Source organism: Chelon labrosus (genome assembly GCF_963514085.1).
Source record: "Chelon labrosus genome assembly, chromosome: 13".
NCBI classification, from domain to species: domain Eukaryota; kingdom Metazoa; phylum Chordata; class Actinopteri; order Mugiliformes; family Mugilidae; genus Chelon; species Chelon labrosus.
In genome coordinates, this window is record NC_140346.1 from 30137015 (window position 1) to 30155552 (window position 18538).

General features: G+C 43.9%; 2 protein-coding genes across 3 annotated transcripts; both read right to left on the reverse strand.

Moving 5' to 3' along the window:
• Nucleotides 1–56: 56 nt before the first annotated feature.
• Nucleotides 57–4412, reverse strand: LOC311498733 (uncharacterized protein). 2 transcript variants are annotated; one of them, XM_084559450.1, is made up of 6 exons: nucleotides 3333–3885; nucleotides 3098–3272; nucleotides 2746–3017; nucleotides 2534–2603; nucleotides 1221–1983; nucleotides 57–1049 (listed from the first exon to the last, which is right to left on the reverse strand). In XM_084559450.1, exons 2-6 carry the CDS (start codon nucleotides 3249–3251, stop codon nucleotides 269–271), a joined length of 2040 nt encoding a protein of 679 aa, XP_084415576.1. In that variant the 5' UTR covers nucleotides 3252–3272; nucleotides 3333–3885; the 3' UTR covers nucleotides 57–268. The 2 variants fall into 2 exon arrangements, with proteins under 2 accessions (XP_084415576.1, XP_084415575.1); XM_084559449.1 differs by having other exon boundaries at nucleotides 58–1049; nucleotides 3771–4412.
• A 3794-nt stretch (nucleotides 4413–8206) lies between these two features.
• On the reverse strand, nucleotides 8207–17129 carry nyap2a (neuronal tyrosine-phosphorylated phosphoinositide-3-kinase adaptor 2a). Its single transcript, XM_084558167.1, has 6 exons — nucleotides 16683–17129; nucleotides 15940–16253; nucleotides 14622–15653; nucleotides 13104–13229; nucleotides 11576–11676; nucleotides 8207–8888 (listed from the first exon to the last, which is right to left on the reverse strand). Exons 1-6 carry the CDS (start codon nucleotides 16883–16885, stop codon nucleotides 8667–8669), a joined length of 1998 nt encoding a protein of 665 aa, XP_084414293.1. The 5' UTR covers nucleotides 16886–17129; the 3' UTR covers nucleotides 8207–8666.
• Between the last annotated feature and the right edge of the window lie 1409 nt (nucleotides 17130–18538).

The window sequence follows — 18538 nt, forward strand, 5'->3', positions numbered from 1 at the left end:
GATAAACTAAACAGACTGTATATATTAACACAGGCTATGAACCCCTGAACATGAATAGAAAACATCAGCAGATTTGAAGCAGATGTCACAAACTATTTTATTTTTACAGATTTGAACTAAAGACTTGCAGCTGCACCTTCTGTTGTCTCTTCAGAGAAAGTTTAGAAACGTCACAGTTTTCAGGTTTGAACTGAAAAACTATAAACGATGTAAACATGTGAGTCCAGAGCTGAAGCTGGCATTTTATTAATGATGACCAGCGTGGTTGTCACTGGCTGGTGAACTCGTCCGTCCAGGGGAAGGCATCCTTCTGTTTCCTGCGTTTGGACTCCGGGTCCTGAGCGGCGTCTCCACAGCGGTGTTTCTTGAGCTGCCTGGAGTCGGAGAAGCCGTGCTGGCAGCGCTCACAGGAGTACAGCTTGATGCCCGTGTGGATCTGCATGTGGGACTTGAGCTGGTTGGACTGCCTGAACTTCCTGTTGCACACGGAGCACTGGTAGGGCTTCTCCCCAGTGTGGACCAGCAGGTGGCGGTGGTAGTTCTGCGGTGTCCTGAACTCTTTGCCGCACTGCTCGCAGCGGTGAGGTTTGACTCCGGTGTGCAGCAGCTCGTGCTGCTTCAGCTGCGACGTCAGCAGGAAACCTTTCTGGCACACGGTGCAGACGTGAGGCCGGTCGCCGCTATGCTGCCGCAGGTGGTATTGGTACAGGTGTCTCAGGTGGAAGGCCTTCCCACACGTGTCGCAGGTAAAGTCTTTGTTGTGGGTGTGGCTCTTCTCGTGAGTCTTCAGCGTGCTGCTGCTGCTGAACGCCTTCAGACAGATTTTACAGCCGAATGCTTTGACTCCGCTTGACCTCCACCTGCCCGTCCCCTCAGACTTTCTCCGACCGCCGCCGCCATGGACCAGCTGTTGGTGCTTCTGCAGCTGACAGTTGTAGAAAAACGTCTTCCCACACAGGTCGCACATGAATGGCTTCTCCACGCCGTGGACCAGCATGTGGGTCTTCAGGGCCCAGGTCCCAGAGAAGCCCTCGCCACATTTATCACACCTGAGGGGACCAAGAACACACAGGTAAAGACATTGGACTGACTGATCACAGTGATTGGTTAGATTCAGATCAATCAGATCTGATCATAACGATTCTGACTCATCTGTCAGACTGATGAATCGATCTGATCTGATTAATCTGATCAGACCGTTTGATCCTGTGGGCCAGTACCTGAAGGGTTTCTCTCCGTTGTGGAGCCGTTGGTGTCTCTGGAAGTTGTACTTGAGTCCGAAGCTGAGGCCACAGGTCTGGCAGGTGAAGGGTTTTTCACCGGAGTGGACCACGCGGTGCTGCAGCAGACCCATCTTACACTTGAAGGCCTTGTCGCACTCGCTGCACTTAAACGGCCGATCGTCAGAGTGCGACCTCTTGTGGACGCGCAGGTTGCTGGCGGTGGAGAAGGTCTTGGTGCAGGTCTGGCAGGCGTAGGGCCGTGCGCCAGTGTGGACGGTCTGGTGTTCTCGCAGGTTCTTCTTCCTGGTGAAACTTTTCCCGCACACGTCGCACATGAAGGGCTTGATCTTAGCGTGTGACACCTCGTGGTAGCGGAGCGCGCCGGTGGAGGTGAAGGTGCGGTCGCAGACTTGGCACTTTAGCGGCGTCTTCTCCAGCCGGTGCGACGCCTGGTGGACTCGCAGCTGACGCAGAAGTCTGAACTTCCTGTCGCACTGGTCGCAGTGCAGCAGCTTCTCTGGGTCGCTCTCCTGCGCCGCCCTCAGCTGGTGGGTCAGCTGGTGTTTCTGCAGCGTCTGGGCTCGGTAGAAACCTTTATCGCAGGACGTACAGGGGAACGGCTTGAGGTGACAGGACACGTGTTTCATCAGCTGATGTTTCTGGTGGAAACCTTTGTTACACAGCTCACAGAAGAACCTCTTGTCCTTGTACTGCTCCCTCCTCCTCCTCCTCTCCTGTTCCTTCTGCTCCTCCTCACTCACTGCACACAGTAGAGCACATGTCACATGACTAGAGGCACGGGACGGGGCCATGGGGCTGAAGCCCCGCCTCCATAATCAACTATGGCGAAACACTAGCCAGCTAGTCCGTTAGCATCACTTACTGATCCTTTAAGGGTATGTTTCATAAACATTTAAAACCATTAAAAACATTTATAACACCGTCGGCCCGACAGTCACGTCCACGTCATCAGTGACGTCCAGATGTTTGTCTCCAGATGTTCATCTCCAGAATGTAAAAATGAAACCACAGAAGAACGTTAGATTGCAATTAATCAGTTAATCAAGTGATTAATTGATCAACACACATGTTTTGAGCTCATGAAGGTAAAACTGTGTAGAACTGGGTTTAATGTGAATGAACTGATCATGAAGCAGCTGATTGACACGATGGGACGATGGACGACATGATGAAGTCTATCGGACGTCCAGCTGCTGATACTGGTGTGTGATCGTTTGATCCAGACTCAGGGTTAAACATCATGTGACCTCCGTCTACGTCTAGTTCATTAATTAAAAGTAATGTCTTACCTGTTCGACTCCCAGGAAATTTCTGATCGTCACTTTTCTCTTCTACAGATTCCACCTCCGTCTCTGGTGCCTGGACAATAACTTTAGTTTAGATGAATCAATGATCACATTTGTACTGTAACTGACGCTATATAAATAAAATTGAACTGAATTAAATAATCAACAATCAATAATTGTTCACTGACCACATTGACCTCAGTGTCAACACTTACAGCAGGTGATGGTGCGTCGTCACTGTTGGCCTGATCAACAACTACAGGAAGTGATGTCATGGACATGTCAGCTGATTGAGGGTCTGTTTCTAGAAGCAGGTCCACATGGACGTCAGATGGACCTGGTCTCTGCTGCAGGGCCCGGCTACTCCTGCTGCTCGGTACCGGTACCGGTACCGGTACCAGAGCTGGGAGCGGGCCGATGACAAGCAGAGGGGGCGGGGCGTCGCTGGAGGCGGATGCTTGGATGTCAGGAGACGAGCAGCGCTGGTCTGCAACAAGATGGTTGGAGGTTGTTGAATGATTGGAAACACTTTAGATTAAACCATCTGACTCTCATTTTGAAACTCACTGGACGATTTCCTCTCAGGGTTCCTCTGGTTCCTCTGGTTCCTCAGTGACTCCAGTCGTCTCACGTTGTCTTTCAGAGCTTCGTTTTCTGTCGCCAGCTTCATGAACAGCTCTCTGAACACGGAGCAGATTTTACGAACAGCTTCTCTGGACATTGAACTCAACACAGCCGAGACCTGCAGGAAACACGACTCAATGAACCTTCACCTCAGACAATAAAATATTCACAGACTCACCGTCACAGCGAAAACTGAACTTTGTTTATGTCCCGAGATGTGATGCGCTGGATCAATCTGATTATTATTACATTATTAATCTGATTAATAATGATCAACACAGTCTCAGACTGTAGAAGAAGAACACACCTGTCTGAAACCTGACTCCACTTCCTGTCTCCTTGCGTTTCAATTTAAAAGCATCAATTCTTAAATCAGAATTTTCATCACGAGACCCCACGAATCAGGAAGTGATCTGTTAAATGTTCCCTTCACCTTTTAATACTATTAAATGACGTGTTCAGGTTCATCTCGTTAATCTGCACTTTTCTCTGAAGTCGATAAAATTAACAAAGAGTAGTTTGTTCGTTTCTCTGCAGCGAAGCAGGAAGTGACGGCGGATTTTCCTCTTTCAGTTCGTAGACACTTAATTAACTTTAGAGTCCTCCTCTCCCTCACCCGGCTGTCCCCGCTGTCTGTCCCCTCCTGTCCCAGTCTCTGTAGGACACACACGGCTGACTCCACCGCCACCTTCATGATCAGCTCCGTCTGGGAGGAGAAAGTTTGGATCTCCTCCATGTCGTCTTAGTTCGGCTCGGTGTCGTCTTAGTTCGGCTCGGTGTCGTCCTGCCGCTGCACGGTTCCCGGGTCCAGACACGTTGTTCCGGTCAGAGCGAAGCTGTGGAGAGAATTTAACAACAAACCGTTTAGGATAGTTCTCTGTCCCTACAACCAATATGGCGCCCTCAGACTCGGTTTACATCCGGGTCACTGCCGCGGACCGACGAACAGAATTCACAGTTTATACTTTTATATTTGTTATTTATGTACGTGGTTCATACTCGTCGCTACTACACACGAGAACTGTGTGGACCGACCGTTTATCACCAGAACTAAGTTCGCAGCGACACCCGACCAGCACATCTGGTTATTTTGAAAATCCCGACCTTAAGCGTTAATGTTACCACCACTGCCCCCGGTGGCCACAGTGTGTAACTGCACGGAGCCAGTCAGCTGTACTTACACACCCTGACCACTGGGTGGCAGTAATCAGCAACGAGACCGACAACACAGTAAATAATGACTAATAACAGTAACGATGAAAACAATGATAAATATGTTCAATATAAAAATACTACAGAGAACTGATGTTTGACGTTTCTTGATGTTGTTCATCTGATAATTATAATGATAATAATAGTAATACATGTATTATACTATAATAATAGTATATGTATGACGAAGTCTCAAGAATATAATGAATTCAAGGATTCAAGGATTCTTCATTGTCATTACAACACATGCTGGTACATGGGAAGGAACGAAATGGGTTTCTCTGGTCCCGACTCAAGCCATAAGTAAAAAAAGTATAAACATAGAAAAGTATAAATATAGAGAATAAAATTAGCTATCTATTCTACAGTGTATAAATATAGAGTATCAACACTAAAAGTTAACTGTAATGAATGATCAGTGATATTCAGTCCTGTACCACTGAGGTAGTGTGCAATGGAGTTAAAGTGACAGTGCAAACCCAACTGCAATCTGTGCAGATGTGTCCGTGAGTGACTGTTGGGGGGGGGGCTACGGAGGTCTTTCAGCATTCAACAGTCTCACAGCCTCCGGGAAGAAGCTGTTCCTCAGTCTGGTGGTCCTGCTCTTAATGCTCCGTAGCCTCCTGCCTGAGGGGAGAGGGACAAACAGTGTGTGTGCAGGGTGGGTGGGGTCTTTCCTGATGCAGGTGGCCCTTTACCTGCATCTGGAGGTGTAAATGTCCGTGGAAGTGGATAGACTGTGTCCCACCGTCTTCTGTGCAGCTTTCACCACCTTCTGCAGAGCTTTCTTCTCTGCTGCAGAGCAGCTGCCGTGCCAACCAGTGATGCAGGAGCACAGGACGCTCTCCACCACACACCTGTAGAAGGATGTCAGGACTGAGCTCCCCAGTCCGGCGCGCCTCAGCCTCCTGAGAAAATAGAGGCGCTGGTGTGCATTCCTAATCAGGCAGGAAGTGTTGGTGCTCCAGGTGAGGTCGTCAGTGATGTGGACGCCCAGGTACCTGTAGCTGGAGACCACTTCCACCGCTGTCCCTCCGATGTGCAGGGGAGGGGGGAGGTGTCTGCCCCTTCTGAAGTCCACGATCATCTCCTTGGTCTTCTTCACGTTGATGCAGAGGTTGTTTTCTCTGCACCAACCCTCCAGGTGTTCTACCTCCTTCCTGTAGTCGGACCAGTCGTTGTTAGCGATGAGTCCAACCACAGCTGTGTCGTCCGCAAATTTCACAATCAGACAGCTCGGGTGTATCGCTGAGCAGTCGTATGTGAGCAGGGTGAACAGGAGGGGGCTCAGCACACAGCCCTGGGGGGAGCCGGTGCTGAGGGTGATAGAGGTGGAGGAGACGTCGTGGATCCTCACAGACTGCGGCCTGTCGGTGAGTTTGATATCATTTACAAACGAAGTCATCAACTCTACCTTTTTAGATTGAAGTGTGTGGATACAACTGCTGTGAAGTGAATCAGATGTAATCTCTGTAACTTCACTAACTAAATGAAATCACTTCAATCATTAACATATAAACCAGAGCCCTGCTGAGTGTGGCTCAATGATATACAGCTGTAAAATAAGGTAAAACCACATGAAGCAGAAAGTCACATAGACGTCACATCACAGGAAATGTTAGCATGTATTATTTATACAGTAATAAAGTCTTAGCTTATCAGCTTAGCTACCGTGATGTGACATGAATGTTCTCTACCCTCTAGTGCAGGGGTCTTCAACGTTTTCCAGGCCAAGGACCCTCAAACTGATGGAGAGATGGAGCGAAGACCCCCTACTTATGTATATGTGTATTTAAAGACATTTAAATTTGTGGAAAAAATTGCAGGGGGGGGAATATAAAAAAATGTCTAAACAAAAACTTTCGTGACCCCCTGCAGTACCTCCACGGACCCCCTAGGGGTCAGGGACCCCCTGTTGGAGACCTCTGCTCTAGTGGCCACGTGTGTAACCAGCCCACGCCTATTGACAGTATGATTACTGAAATATAAAAACGTCATTTAAATAAGAATACCAGTAGAACAGTCCTTTAATCAGCTCTGTGTAGGACGGTGATTTATCAAGTGAAGGCGTCACACACAGTCTAATAAAAATCTAATTTATTTCTGTCTTCATGTCCCAAAAAGATCCAAACAGAGTAACAACGATCAGACAGATTCTTTTCTTCCAACACATCCAATAAAAATAAACAGATTCTGAGTCATTCATCTGTTTTTCACAGTGCAAACACATCAACATTTGTGCATGACTTTCCTGCAGACAGGTACGTTTGAGAACAGCGCCACCATGTGGTCAGAACTGAACATGACTGATGCTCCACATTAACAGACACACCAGAAGCTGAGCATCGAACCAGACTGAACATAAACCTTCTCTTTTTCCGTTACTTTTTCCGAGGTTTAATGTGACCTCTGATGCCATGTGACCTGTGACCTTTGTTGACTTTATTGGCCCCACCCCCTCTCTCTGATTGGCAGGTCAGTGCTCAGCCTCAGGTGAACATGTCTCAGACTCTTCCTGGTCATCATCACGTTGTCTCATTCTGTAAAATCTGCAGCATTGCATTGTGGGATTGTCCATGATGGACTCTACTGCATCATTTTATCTGTAGTCTAATTAGAATCATGTGATTATGATAATAAATAAGTACGTAACTACATCTAATAAATAATAACTAGATGTGTAATTGTAATGACAGTCCTGTGTCGATGTGAAACTGAAGAAGTGCACTTGATTCTGTGACAAAAATCTTTTTTTTTACAGAGGATGAACTTAAACTAAACACAGTCAGTATTGGTCACATGATCCGATTATGTATTGATCACAGACTGTGTTCAGTTTTTCTACGTGCATATTCAAACAGTTAATCTCCCTGTGGCTTCAGGCTGACATTTATCAGGAATGCCAGAATACTTCTATGATGTTAGGATTTGACGTCATGATAATCAATGTTTATGTCCATCAGTGATCAGTACACCCTGTTCATCACTTTCTGCAGACGATCTTTCATCCTCTGTCCCAACAACACAGGCGGTCCCATGAACTCCAGCCATCGTCCCAAGTGATGATGAGTTTCCTGTTGGAGGGATCTATTCATCAATAGATGAGTGTAGGACGTGTTCATCAAACACAACCGTGTGAGTTGGGTTTCAGAAAACTAAACCAGATTCACTTTCATCCAATTAGGGCGAACTCTGAGTTCAAAGTGTTCACATTTTTATGGAGAGGAACTGGATTTACATGTTAAACACCTTCTGAAGGTGTTAATCTGAAATCAGTCTGGAGTTAATCTGGAGTTAATCTGAAGAGTGTAGTATGTGTTTCTGGGACAGTGGAAGAGATCAAATTGACAACAACCTGCCAAAATATCCTCCTTTATCTTTTTTAAATATATATCTGTTCATCTTCATAAAAGTGTTTAACTATAAAAACACACCCTGACCTTCACACACAGACACTGATTCTTTATAAAACAAGTCAGTTTATAATTTTTTTTCTGCTACCCCGCCATCAGAGCAAACCATGAAAACCTTTCACAGATAGAAAAAGAACAAGTAGAAAGAAAACAGCTCTGCTACACCTCCTCCACCTGCAGCTTCTCCACCTCCAATGACTTTAAATCAGAATGAATAAAGAATGAGTTTAAATGATTATCTGACAATTCATGTGTGCAATTTTTTATTCTATTTTATTTCATTATTTATCTTTTATACCCTACACTTTTTACTCTTGGTATTTTTTCTGCCCATTCATATAATAATGAGTTTAAATCATTATAATAATGAGTTTAGACGAGCCCACCACGTAAAGACCATCGGTAGAGATCATGCTCTGATATCAAGTGATCAGACTAAATGTTGTCTGGTGGACGAGGTGTTTGTGCGTAAACCTCAGGGTTTAAATAAAGTTAGAAACAGTTTCTGCTGTGGTTTATTAGATGGTGGCTCAGTCTCTGGGTCGGGACCCACATCAGGTCATGTTCACAGATTAACTAAACCTTGAATATGAAACAGATTAGTCCATTGATTGATGATCTGACATCTTTGTATCTGAAGGTGAGAGAACAGATATCACCAGAGGTACAACCTGAAGAGAAGTTTGTTCTTTGATGATTTAAATTATTTACAGTTATTATTAACGAGACAGAGCGGCCGAGAGAGATTATTTTGACTGACAGCAGCAAACGCTCAGTCAATACAATGATGAGAAAGATCAACCAGCTTCATCACCTTCACCTTCGTCTTCATCATCATCATCATCAGCTGGTTAATGTCCCGGCCTGTGCTTCACGGTCGTCGTGCTTCAGATCTCTGTGTCCCAGAAGACAGCGGTGGCGTGTCCAGCCGTGGTGGGCGGGGCTGTATATGGCGGCGGCTGCTTCCTCTTCCAGCTGGGCAGAATGGGCATACTGTCCTGTTTACACAGATTCTTCTCAGGTCTCTGACGAGCTTTGATCTCTCGACACAAAACTCTTTTCTTCTCAATCATCTCCATCATCGTGGCGTCGCTGCAGAGCCACGGCATCTGGAGACGAAGAACAGCTCAACATGAACAGATCTAGACATGGGGTCACCAAACGCTCCTACATCTTCATCATCGTCATCATCATTACCATCATCATCACCATCTTCATTATCATCATCATCATCACCACATTCATCATCATCATCATCACCTTCTTCATCATCATCATCATCATCATTACCATCATCATCACCATCTTCATCATCATCATCATCATCACCACATTCATCATCATCATCATCACCTTCTTCATCATCATCATCATCATCATTACCATCATCATCACCATCTTCATCATCATCATCACCACATTCATCATCATCATCATCACCTTCTTCATCATCATCATCATCACCACATTCATCATCATCATCATCACCTTCTTCATCATCATCATCATCACCACATTCATCATCATCATCATCACCATCTTCATCATCATCATCACCACATTCATCATCATCATCATCACCTTCTTCATCATCATCATCATCACCACATTCATCATCATCATCATCACCTTCATCATCATCATCATCATCATTACCATCATCATCACCACATTCATCATCATCATCATCATCACCACGTTCATCATCATTATCATCACCTTCTTCATCATCATCATCATCATTACCATCATCATCACCACATTCATCATCATCATCGTCATCACCACGTTCATCATCATTATCATCACCTTCTTCATCATCATCATCATCATTACCATCATCATCACCACATTCATCATCATCATCATCACCTTCTTCATCATCATCATCATCACCATCATCATCACCACATTCATCATCACCTTCATCATCATCATCATCATCATCATCATCACCATCTTCATCATAATCACCACCATCATCATCATCACCACATTCACCACCATCATCGTCATCATCGTCATCATCGTCATCATCATCATCATCATCATCACCTTCATCATCATCATCATCGTCATCATCATCACCTTCATCATCATCACCACCTTCATCAAATCCACGATCATCATCATCATCATCATCATCACCACCTTCATCATCATCATCATCGTCATCACCATCTTCATCATCAGCACATTCATCATCATCATCATCTTCTTCGTCATCATCACCACCTTCATCATCACCATCATCATCATCACCATCATCATCATCACCATCACCACCACCGTCATCATCATCACCACCACCATCATCATCACCACATCATAATTATGGTCTGTGGAGGTCTTCTACATCTTCTACATCTTCTACATCTTCTACATCTTCTACATCTTCTTTCGTGTTCTTATTTTAAACTTCCAGATGTTTTCATCCAGATTGTTTTAGTCCAGTAAGTTTTAGTGTCTGGTATAAAACAGGAAATTACTATAGCTTGTGTTAGTATATGGGACTCTGACATGTGTCAATACTATAGATTAAAACATTTGTGTTAGTTTAAAAAGTCACACATTTAATTTAAAATTTGATTTGATTAATTTCTGTTTTATTTGCTGCCAGAGTGAAGGTGAGGACAGACAGACGGAGAGACGGACAGATGGAGGACAGAGTTTATTTCTGAGGCTGTATCGCTTCTTTCATTTACATTTAGACTGAAATAAATATATTTTAATTATAACTAATTATCATTGTGACAAACAGATGACAGAAGACCAACATTTACTGTAGAACAGACACAAGGGACAAAGACAAAGAGACAGTTGATGTCAATGTAAAGTTAGTCAGAGCTTTAGGTTACTTATTAAATAAAGATTAGTGGCATGGTTGATTAGATGATGGAGAGTTTAGTCAAGTTTAGCTAGGAAGTTTTCATTTTATTTCTGAGCTATGATAAATGAGTAGAAATTGTTCAGTGTTAGTTTAACCAGTGTTAGTTAAAGTTAGTATCAACCAGTGTTAGTTATGGTTAGTATTAACCAGTGTTAGTTATGGTTAGTATCAACCAGTGTTAGTTATGGTTAGTATTAAACAGTGTTAGTTATGGTTAGTATCAACCAGTGTTAGTTATGGTTAGTATTAAACAGTGTTAGTTATGGTTAGTATTAACCAGTGTTAGTTATGGTTAGTATTAAACAGTGTTAGTTATGGTTAGTATCAACCAGTGTTAGTTATGGTTAGTATTAAACAGTGTTAGTTATGGTTAGTATTAAACAGTGTTAGTTATGGTTAGTATTAACCAGTGTTAGTTATGGCTAGTATCAACCAGTGTTAGTTATGGTTAGTATTAACCAGTGTTAGTTATGGTTAGTATCAACCAGTGTTAGTTATGGTTAGTATTAAACAGTGTTAGTTATGGTTAGTATTAACCAGTGTTAGTTATGGCTAGTATCAACCAGTGTTAGTTATGGTTAGTATTAAACAGTGTTAGTTAGGGTTAGTATCAACCAGTTTTAGTCAGGGTCAGTTCCAACCAGTTTTAGTTAGGATCAGTATTAACCTGTATCAGTGATGAATCTACAGCTGGATCAGTGTTAATCTGATGGTGTCACAGAGTACACACTCATTAAAAATACAAAAGATTTCATTCCTTCCAAATATTTTACACAAAAGTAAAAATAGAAAACAGTCACGTTTACAGTTCAACTGACTGAAGAGTCCGTTACATGGTTCAGGTTCTGAAATCATCTCCATAGACAAGAAGCACAGAGGTTAACAGGTGGTTTACAGGTGTTGTACCTGGCTGAGGGCAGGATGATGCGGATCATGCAGGTGACGTTGTGGTGAAGGAACACCTGATGTTGAGGCCGAACGGCCGAGTTTACACACAGACTTTAATTCTGCAGAAACAAGAATTAATGCACCAATTAACCCACACAGACCTCACCTGGAGTTCACCTGATAATGACTTGACATTCACCTGATAATGTTTGCCTGAAAATCCTGACATTCACTGGATGTTCACCTGATGTTCATCTGACAATCACCGGCTGATGACCTGATAATCACCTGGGGGCTCATGTACGAAGGTTGCGTGACCACAAAAACGTTCCGTACGTACTCGCTCACAGAAAAGTTCAGATGTATCAAGAGTGAAATGACTGTGAACTTGTACGTTCCTACACCAACGTCATGTCTGGTGTACGCTGGCTTCTACAGCTGTTGATCCTTTGGAGACACTTAGAGGTGATGCTGGGATACTGTCATCAATGTGAAAACTATTAGTCCGACCGATCGGGACTGTGCCGGTCGACCCTGAGCAGAGCCATGCCAGCCGTGTGGGACGGAGTTATCCTCATGTCAGCCAGGTATATCAGATACCCACAATGCATCTGAACAGGTCAACATTAAAGAGACGGTTTTCTGAATGTAATCAGAGCTACAAGGAGGGGTCGGGTACAACATGTGCACTCGATTGGGATGAACAAAGGAAATGTGCTTCTAGATCTGAGTGTGCACCACGTTTTAGAAGGAAATCCATGCAAGTCTTCGTACATGAGACTTGCATGCATTTCCTTCTAAAACGCGCTCAGATCCAGAAGCACATTTCCTTTGTACATGTGCAATTGAGCGCACATGTTGTACCTGATCCCTCCATGTCCACGCCCCTTTTAAATATGCAAATTATATTTAAATTGACCCTGCATCTGAGATTCCCCTCTCTGCACGATCAGAAAATGAGTAAGACGGGAAAAAAGAAGAACTTAACAGAAAGTGAATGGAGACGCTACTCACTGGAGTGGAGGCAAAATGTCCTCTTTGACAGCTGTCCTCCACGTGCCACAAAGTTGGTTAATTGCATTTGCGCATCACATATGATCTGTACATTGATGAATGAAAATGTTTCCTGTTGACATTTTCAAATTCATCATATGATGGCGCTTTTTTATCAATGTGTGTGCAGTCAATAGCTCTGATTACATTTAGAAAACTGGCTCTCGCTGCAAATCGGCTCTTTAATGTTGACCTGTTCAGATGCATTGTGGGTATTTGATATACCTGGCTGACATGAGGATAACTCCGTCCCACACGGCTGGCATGGCTCTGCTCAGGGTCGACCGGCACAGTCCCGATCGATCGGACTAATAGTTTACACATTTATGACAGTTTCCCAGCATCATGACGTTCACCTGATGATCACCTGACGTTCACCTGATAATCACTTGGCATTCACCTGGATTTCTACTGTGGTAAACCTGACTGTGGCCTAGTTATTACCTGGTACTCGATTACAACATCACTGACCTTGTTTTTTTGCCTGACTCACCTCCTCCTCCTCCTCCTGACAGCATCATGGTGGGGCTGACCGATGACCTCCCCATCCTGCTGGAAACTGGACTCGACTGTTCTTCTGTTTCTCTACTGTTGTGTCTGGGCAGAGACCTGCTGTCCCCTACAGAGACATAATTAGACAGAGACAGAGAAGACATGACATGACACCTCTTCTGTCTTACAGAAAACATCATGAGAAAGCAACTCTCAGACCAGGAGAGAATCGGGTTGAATCATACTGGTGTCCGAAACATATTGTTAGAGGTGGGAGCAGGTCAGACTAAAGACCAAATGGTTGCACTGACTCATATCAGACCAGCTTCCCTTTCGTCACTCATATTTTCATTTATCTCTGTGGACCCACTACTGAAACTAAATTTTGAACTAAACCAAAAAAAGCTCAGACAATGATTTCAAAAATAATAGAGGCCAAAGGATGACGTTATTTTGGGACGTTTTAATCACAAAGACTGCTTCTGCTGTGTTTGTTGTAAGTCTCCAGGTACCAACATGTAGGTCTAACGTCACTAATCCATCTGCCATGTCCTGAAAATATGTCCTATCAAAGACTTTAAAACAGGAGGCATCTCTGTGAACATATTCTATAAAATGATCTTTAGTCAGATGGCTGACTGACAGTTGTCACCATGGCAACAGTGTCTCCATGGAGACAAAATAAAGTGATGATAATCTTTCTTTACAGAGCTGCAGTCCTCCAACGCTCTCCTTATCTGTTTGTTCTCTGTCCATGTCTTCTCTTCCTCTCCATGTATGAAACAATTATTTATTCATGTAAAACTTTTTGAGATGTTTAGCTTTACATTTACTTCAGCTTTTGTTATGCTGCAGACTCTGATTGTTTACTGGATATATTCGGTCGGTAACAAAGATGTACATATACTGTACAGAGATGGAATAAATGCTCCTTTAGGACTTCAAGTCCTCTGATCTCTAAATCTAAATCAGTTTTTAAACTGAAAAATCAATTTAAAAGTTTTTGAAACTTAGTGCTCTGCAAGGCGAGGAAGCTCATGCATATGAAACATGATCAGCTGATTCAAGAAATAAAAATCAATACAAAAGTGTTATGGAAAAACTGAGAAAGACTGGAGGCACTGTACTTCCTGTCCACAAGCCTTTCTTCAGCTGATATGATGTTGATCTGATGGTACTGATGTATTATTGTTGAAATGAACTATACCCTAGGTGTAGTTGTGGTGTAGGTCTTCCTGATGTATTAGTATCAAACTAAAATGTAGTAGTGATGTAGAAGTACCATTAGTCGTAGATGTGGTAGTGATGTAGTAGTACCATTAGTCGTAGATGTGGTAGTGATGTAGTAGTACCATTAGTCGTATTACCAGTAGGGTTTGTGGCATATGGTGTTCCTAATGTGAACACTGATATCCAACTGCGGTGTAGTTGTGATGTAGTCGTGATGTAGTAGTGTTGTAGTAGTGTCATAGTAGCACCATTAGAGTTACTAGGATATAAGTCATGGCGACGTCCTTACCTTCAGCCTCCCTGCTCTTCTTTCTACCTGACCCTCTCTTCTGTCTTCCTGATGTAATCAGGTTGTTGAGTTCGTCCAATGGACTCGTAGGAGTCTGTGACCTCATTGACACATTTTGCATGGAGCCGTGGGTGGAGGAGGAGTTACTAAGTTTAGCCCCACTCTCCCCCACCCTGTGTGACGATGAAGATGATGAAGACGAGGAGCGTGGCATGCTTCCTCCTGCCATCAAAGTGTCGTATGGCGGTGGTCTCTTCAAACTTAGAGGAGTCAGGGAGCGACCCATGCTAACTGGAGACGGACATGCTGATTGGCTGCGGGGGTAACCATGGCCACCGTGGGTGGAGCTAGAGGACTTGTAGTGGTTGGAGGGAAGAGGCGGAGCAGATGAGCGACCAGAAGATGTGATGGTGTGGGTGGAGGTCAGATCCCGGTCTCGTTCTCGATCCCCATCCCGAGCCCGTTCTTTACGGTGGTGGGTGGAGCTCTGTGGGTGTTCAGCCCCACCTGACTTGATGGAGACATTTTCTAACATCGGCAAACGGGTGACGTCTAAAGGAGTGAGGGGGGACTCGTCAGAGTTGGGGGAGCACTGAGCAGGGGCAGGTGGGAATACCAGCAGGGGTGGACGGTGAGTCAGGAGGTTGGGAAAAGGTGGAGGGATGTCGCAGAGAGAGCCACGGGATGACCAGGCATCAGGGTGTGTGTCTTGCAGGAAGTCCTCCAACATCGGGTACTTCATCTCCTCGTACACCGACTCACTCTGCTCATCCTCCTCGGCCTCCTGGCCTTTCAGCTCTCGCAGGATGTTCCCCACCATCTCGATGTAAACTGGCTCCTCATCGTCCGTGTCTCTGGATGCTGGACTTTGATTTTGAGATGAAGATTTGTCCCAATGCAAGGAAGACTTCTTGCTGCCATGATTACGGATGTATGACTCGTCAAAGGAGGTGCTGAGCTGAGTGTTTGGGTTCCTCTTGGGTTTGGGTGGAGGCATCTTCTTACTATCCTCAGAGTGCAGATGGTAGAGAGCTGTAGACAGACACATGGTAAATGAGTGACAGACAACAGATAGGTCACTTCCTGTTCACTTCCTGCTACTAGCTACAAGCTTTGTTTTTAGAAACAAAATGAGCTGAATGAATGAGAACATTCACAGACAAAATTCACACCAAGAAACTGATTTTTTCCATCATGGTTCTCCTTTTATTTAAAGCCAGAAAGCCCGAAAACCAGCAGACCCCATTTGGTCAAACGTAAGGAATAAAAGACTTCTTCATAAACAAGTGGAGTTGTCATGGAAATGATAGTCTCTCACCTTCGGCCTGTTCCAGTGTCTCTTTGGTCTCTTGGTGGTCCCTCTTGGTGACCCCGGGGCCTCCATCCACCGTCTCAGAGCTGCTACTCAGTTTGGTGTTGGGATCTCTCTTGGGTTTGGGTGGAGGTTGCTTGCGGTTGTGGTTGGAGTCCTCATCTCCTCCGCCCACTGAATGGAGAGACTGGGATCGGACAGTGAACCCTTGGCTGGGGGCAGGGAGTCGATCCTGTGGTGCCGGCATTGTCATGAAACCCATCCTGAAATGTTTCCCGCTGTATGCCCCGTCCGTTGCTATGGCAACATCTTCACCAATCCTGGCCAAAAGAAAGTCATGCTTGTCAGTTCAACCAATCAGGCAACACTTTGTAAATGATACCCGAGCTTCAGAAGACAAAACCTCTACACTGGAACATGTTAACCTCTCAGTTTATTTATCAGCTTTCCATTTTTCAGTTAAGGTTTGACTAAAACATCTTTAAATAACACAAAAGATCAAAACATTTAATAGACTTCATTTATATTATATTAACATTATTATATTACTTTTCCAGACATTAGAAAAATGATTGAAAAGCTCAAAAACTGAGTGATGACCATATATCATTATTTTCTAAAAGAAGTGACTTCTACATCCCTGACCATTTAAGGTAACACACCCAACAGGAAGTAACACAAGCTAAGACGACCTTTCAAAGCAAAGGCTGTAATTTATTTCAGCTCAGTGGAGACGTTATGTCTTCTACCTCTTGATGGCCTCGTCCTGCCGCCTCTTCTTCTGGTGTTTCTCCTGTAAATAAGTCCAATTTGTCTGGTTGCGTATGCGGTCGCTCTCTCTGGCGATGTCGGAGGCATTCTGGATCACCAGACCATCATAGGTCTGAAGTCCACTGTCCTCCACATACTGGAAAAACCTCCTGAAGGAAGAAGCTTCCTCCTGTGATGCCATGACTCTCCAAAGACCTGAGAGGAGGATCAGAGTGGAGGTCACTGAACCTGATACAGACTTTCAATCTCATCAGAGTTGATGTTTAATCTGATTCTTGGTGGAAGCCAGTAGATCACAGTAATATCATCATATTAGCCATTAATACTTCCTGTCTGACTCACTGCTTCTTTTGTCAGGAATCATGAGTTTAATTAAATGAATGTGGCAGCAGGTGGAAATATGATACTGAATAAAAAATAGAATGTGTGGATGCTCATCAGTGCTTTCTTTCCTGTGTTCATGGTCATCGTGAAGATAAAACTTTTCTGTTTAGTTTGACCAACTATTTAATAAATACTGTGTTGAATTCACCTCTCTCTGTTCTCTCTAACATTTCCCTCCCCCAATTCTCTGTCTCTCAGCACCCTTCTAAAAATGGAACAGGGAGTCAGCCGGTGGTAACCTAGCAACAGCAGCATCTTTCACAGAAGCATGATGTAATGCTTCCTGTTCATCGGTGAGAAACAAGACACAACGAGAGAAGGACGTAATGCACAGATTAGATTAGATACAAAGGCCTCCCTCACATTAGTGTCTATATGTGCAGACCTCTGGACGTCCCTCAGGGAAGGCAGCCTCTATGAAACCAGGTGGACAGTGATGCTGTGGAGACCTTGATCAGAGGTGACCTGACGGTTAGTCCATCTACTTTCCTTTGCAGCTCCAAGAAACCATCAGGTGGACCTGCAGTATTTATGTTGGTGTTTATCACAGAGGCAGGACTCTATGACTCCAACAGCTCTCCCTCAGTAGGGTTCTGATACGCACAGAGTTTTTCCTCTATTTCCTGAGACTTCCTCCATTAACTGATCTCCTCTGTTTACCTCCAAAGTTCAACGTGCTGGAAATAGATCTCCTAATCAATGAATCAGAAGCATCTCTCTCCACACAGCAGCATCCTATAAAAGTGTCCTATTAACCATGTGATTCTGCAGGGTAAGAAGATGTAAGCTGACTCCATCATTTTATGGAAACCATCTCTTGATTGGACGTTTAATCCTCTGAAACTAGGTCCCTGTCAGCATTGTAGCAACACTGATATAAAGTTAAAAGTGTATTTGTAATTTAGTTAGTTTATACGTTTGTTTCATAATTTGAACCCATTCACAGGCATTAGAAAAACACAGACAAACAAAGAAGAAGAAACTCACACAGAAGTAGAAAGTGAACATTTTCTGTCTCTGGTATGTTTTTGGTTGATAATGTTGGATCTTATTTGAAAACTCATGACACAAAATCATCTCTCATCTGTGTGTTCACCTTCACTTTCAATCTTTACTGATGTCCGAAAGACAACTCCTTCAAAATAAGAGTCTGTTTTCATAGTAAAGTTTCACTTCACTGTGAAACTTTGGTCTGATCCAATATGGCAACCATGTTGACGTGAAATGCTGCTGTTTCTGACTTCATTGTTTGACACGTAAACAGGGTGTGAAGGAACCGGATGTGCTTTGAACAGACTTTATTGACACAGTGAGGACAGCAGCAGCTCGATGACAAACACATCAACATTTTCCACCAGTGGGGAAAGAGAAGCTCCGACTGAACCATGAGAAAAAGAAACACTAATATGAAACACAGGAAACAGCTGAACGAAGGAAGAGAGGAGCTTAC

Bases quoted from the DNA above. Each gene is read 5' to 3' on its own strand.
- nyap2a (XM_084558167.1), bottom strand. From the start codon at position 16,885: ATGGCATCACAGGAGGAAGCTTCTTCCTTCAGGAGGTTTTTCCAGTAT. The intron at 11,677-13,103 runs GTGAGTCAGGCA...TTGTTTCTGCAG, and splicing joins GTCAGGAGGAGGAGGAGGAG to AATTAAAGTCTGTGTGTAAA. The intron at 8,889-11,575 runs GTACAACACCTG...CTTCGTCTCCAG, and splicing joins ATCATCCTGCCCTCAGCCAG to ATGCCGTGGCTCTGCAGCGA.
- LOC311498733 (XM_084559449.1), bottom strand. From the start codon at position 3,890: ATGGAGGAGATCCAAACTTTCTCCTCCCAGACGGAGCTGATCATGAAG. The intron at 2,604-2,745 runs GTAAGTGTTGAC...GTTATTGTCCAG, and splicing joins ACGACGCACCATCACCTGCT to GCACCAGAGACGGAGGTGGA. The intron at 1,050-1,220 runs GTACTGGCCCAC...TGGTCCCCTCAG, and splicing joins AACGGAGAGAAACCCTTCAG to GTGTGATAAATGTGGCGAGG.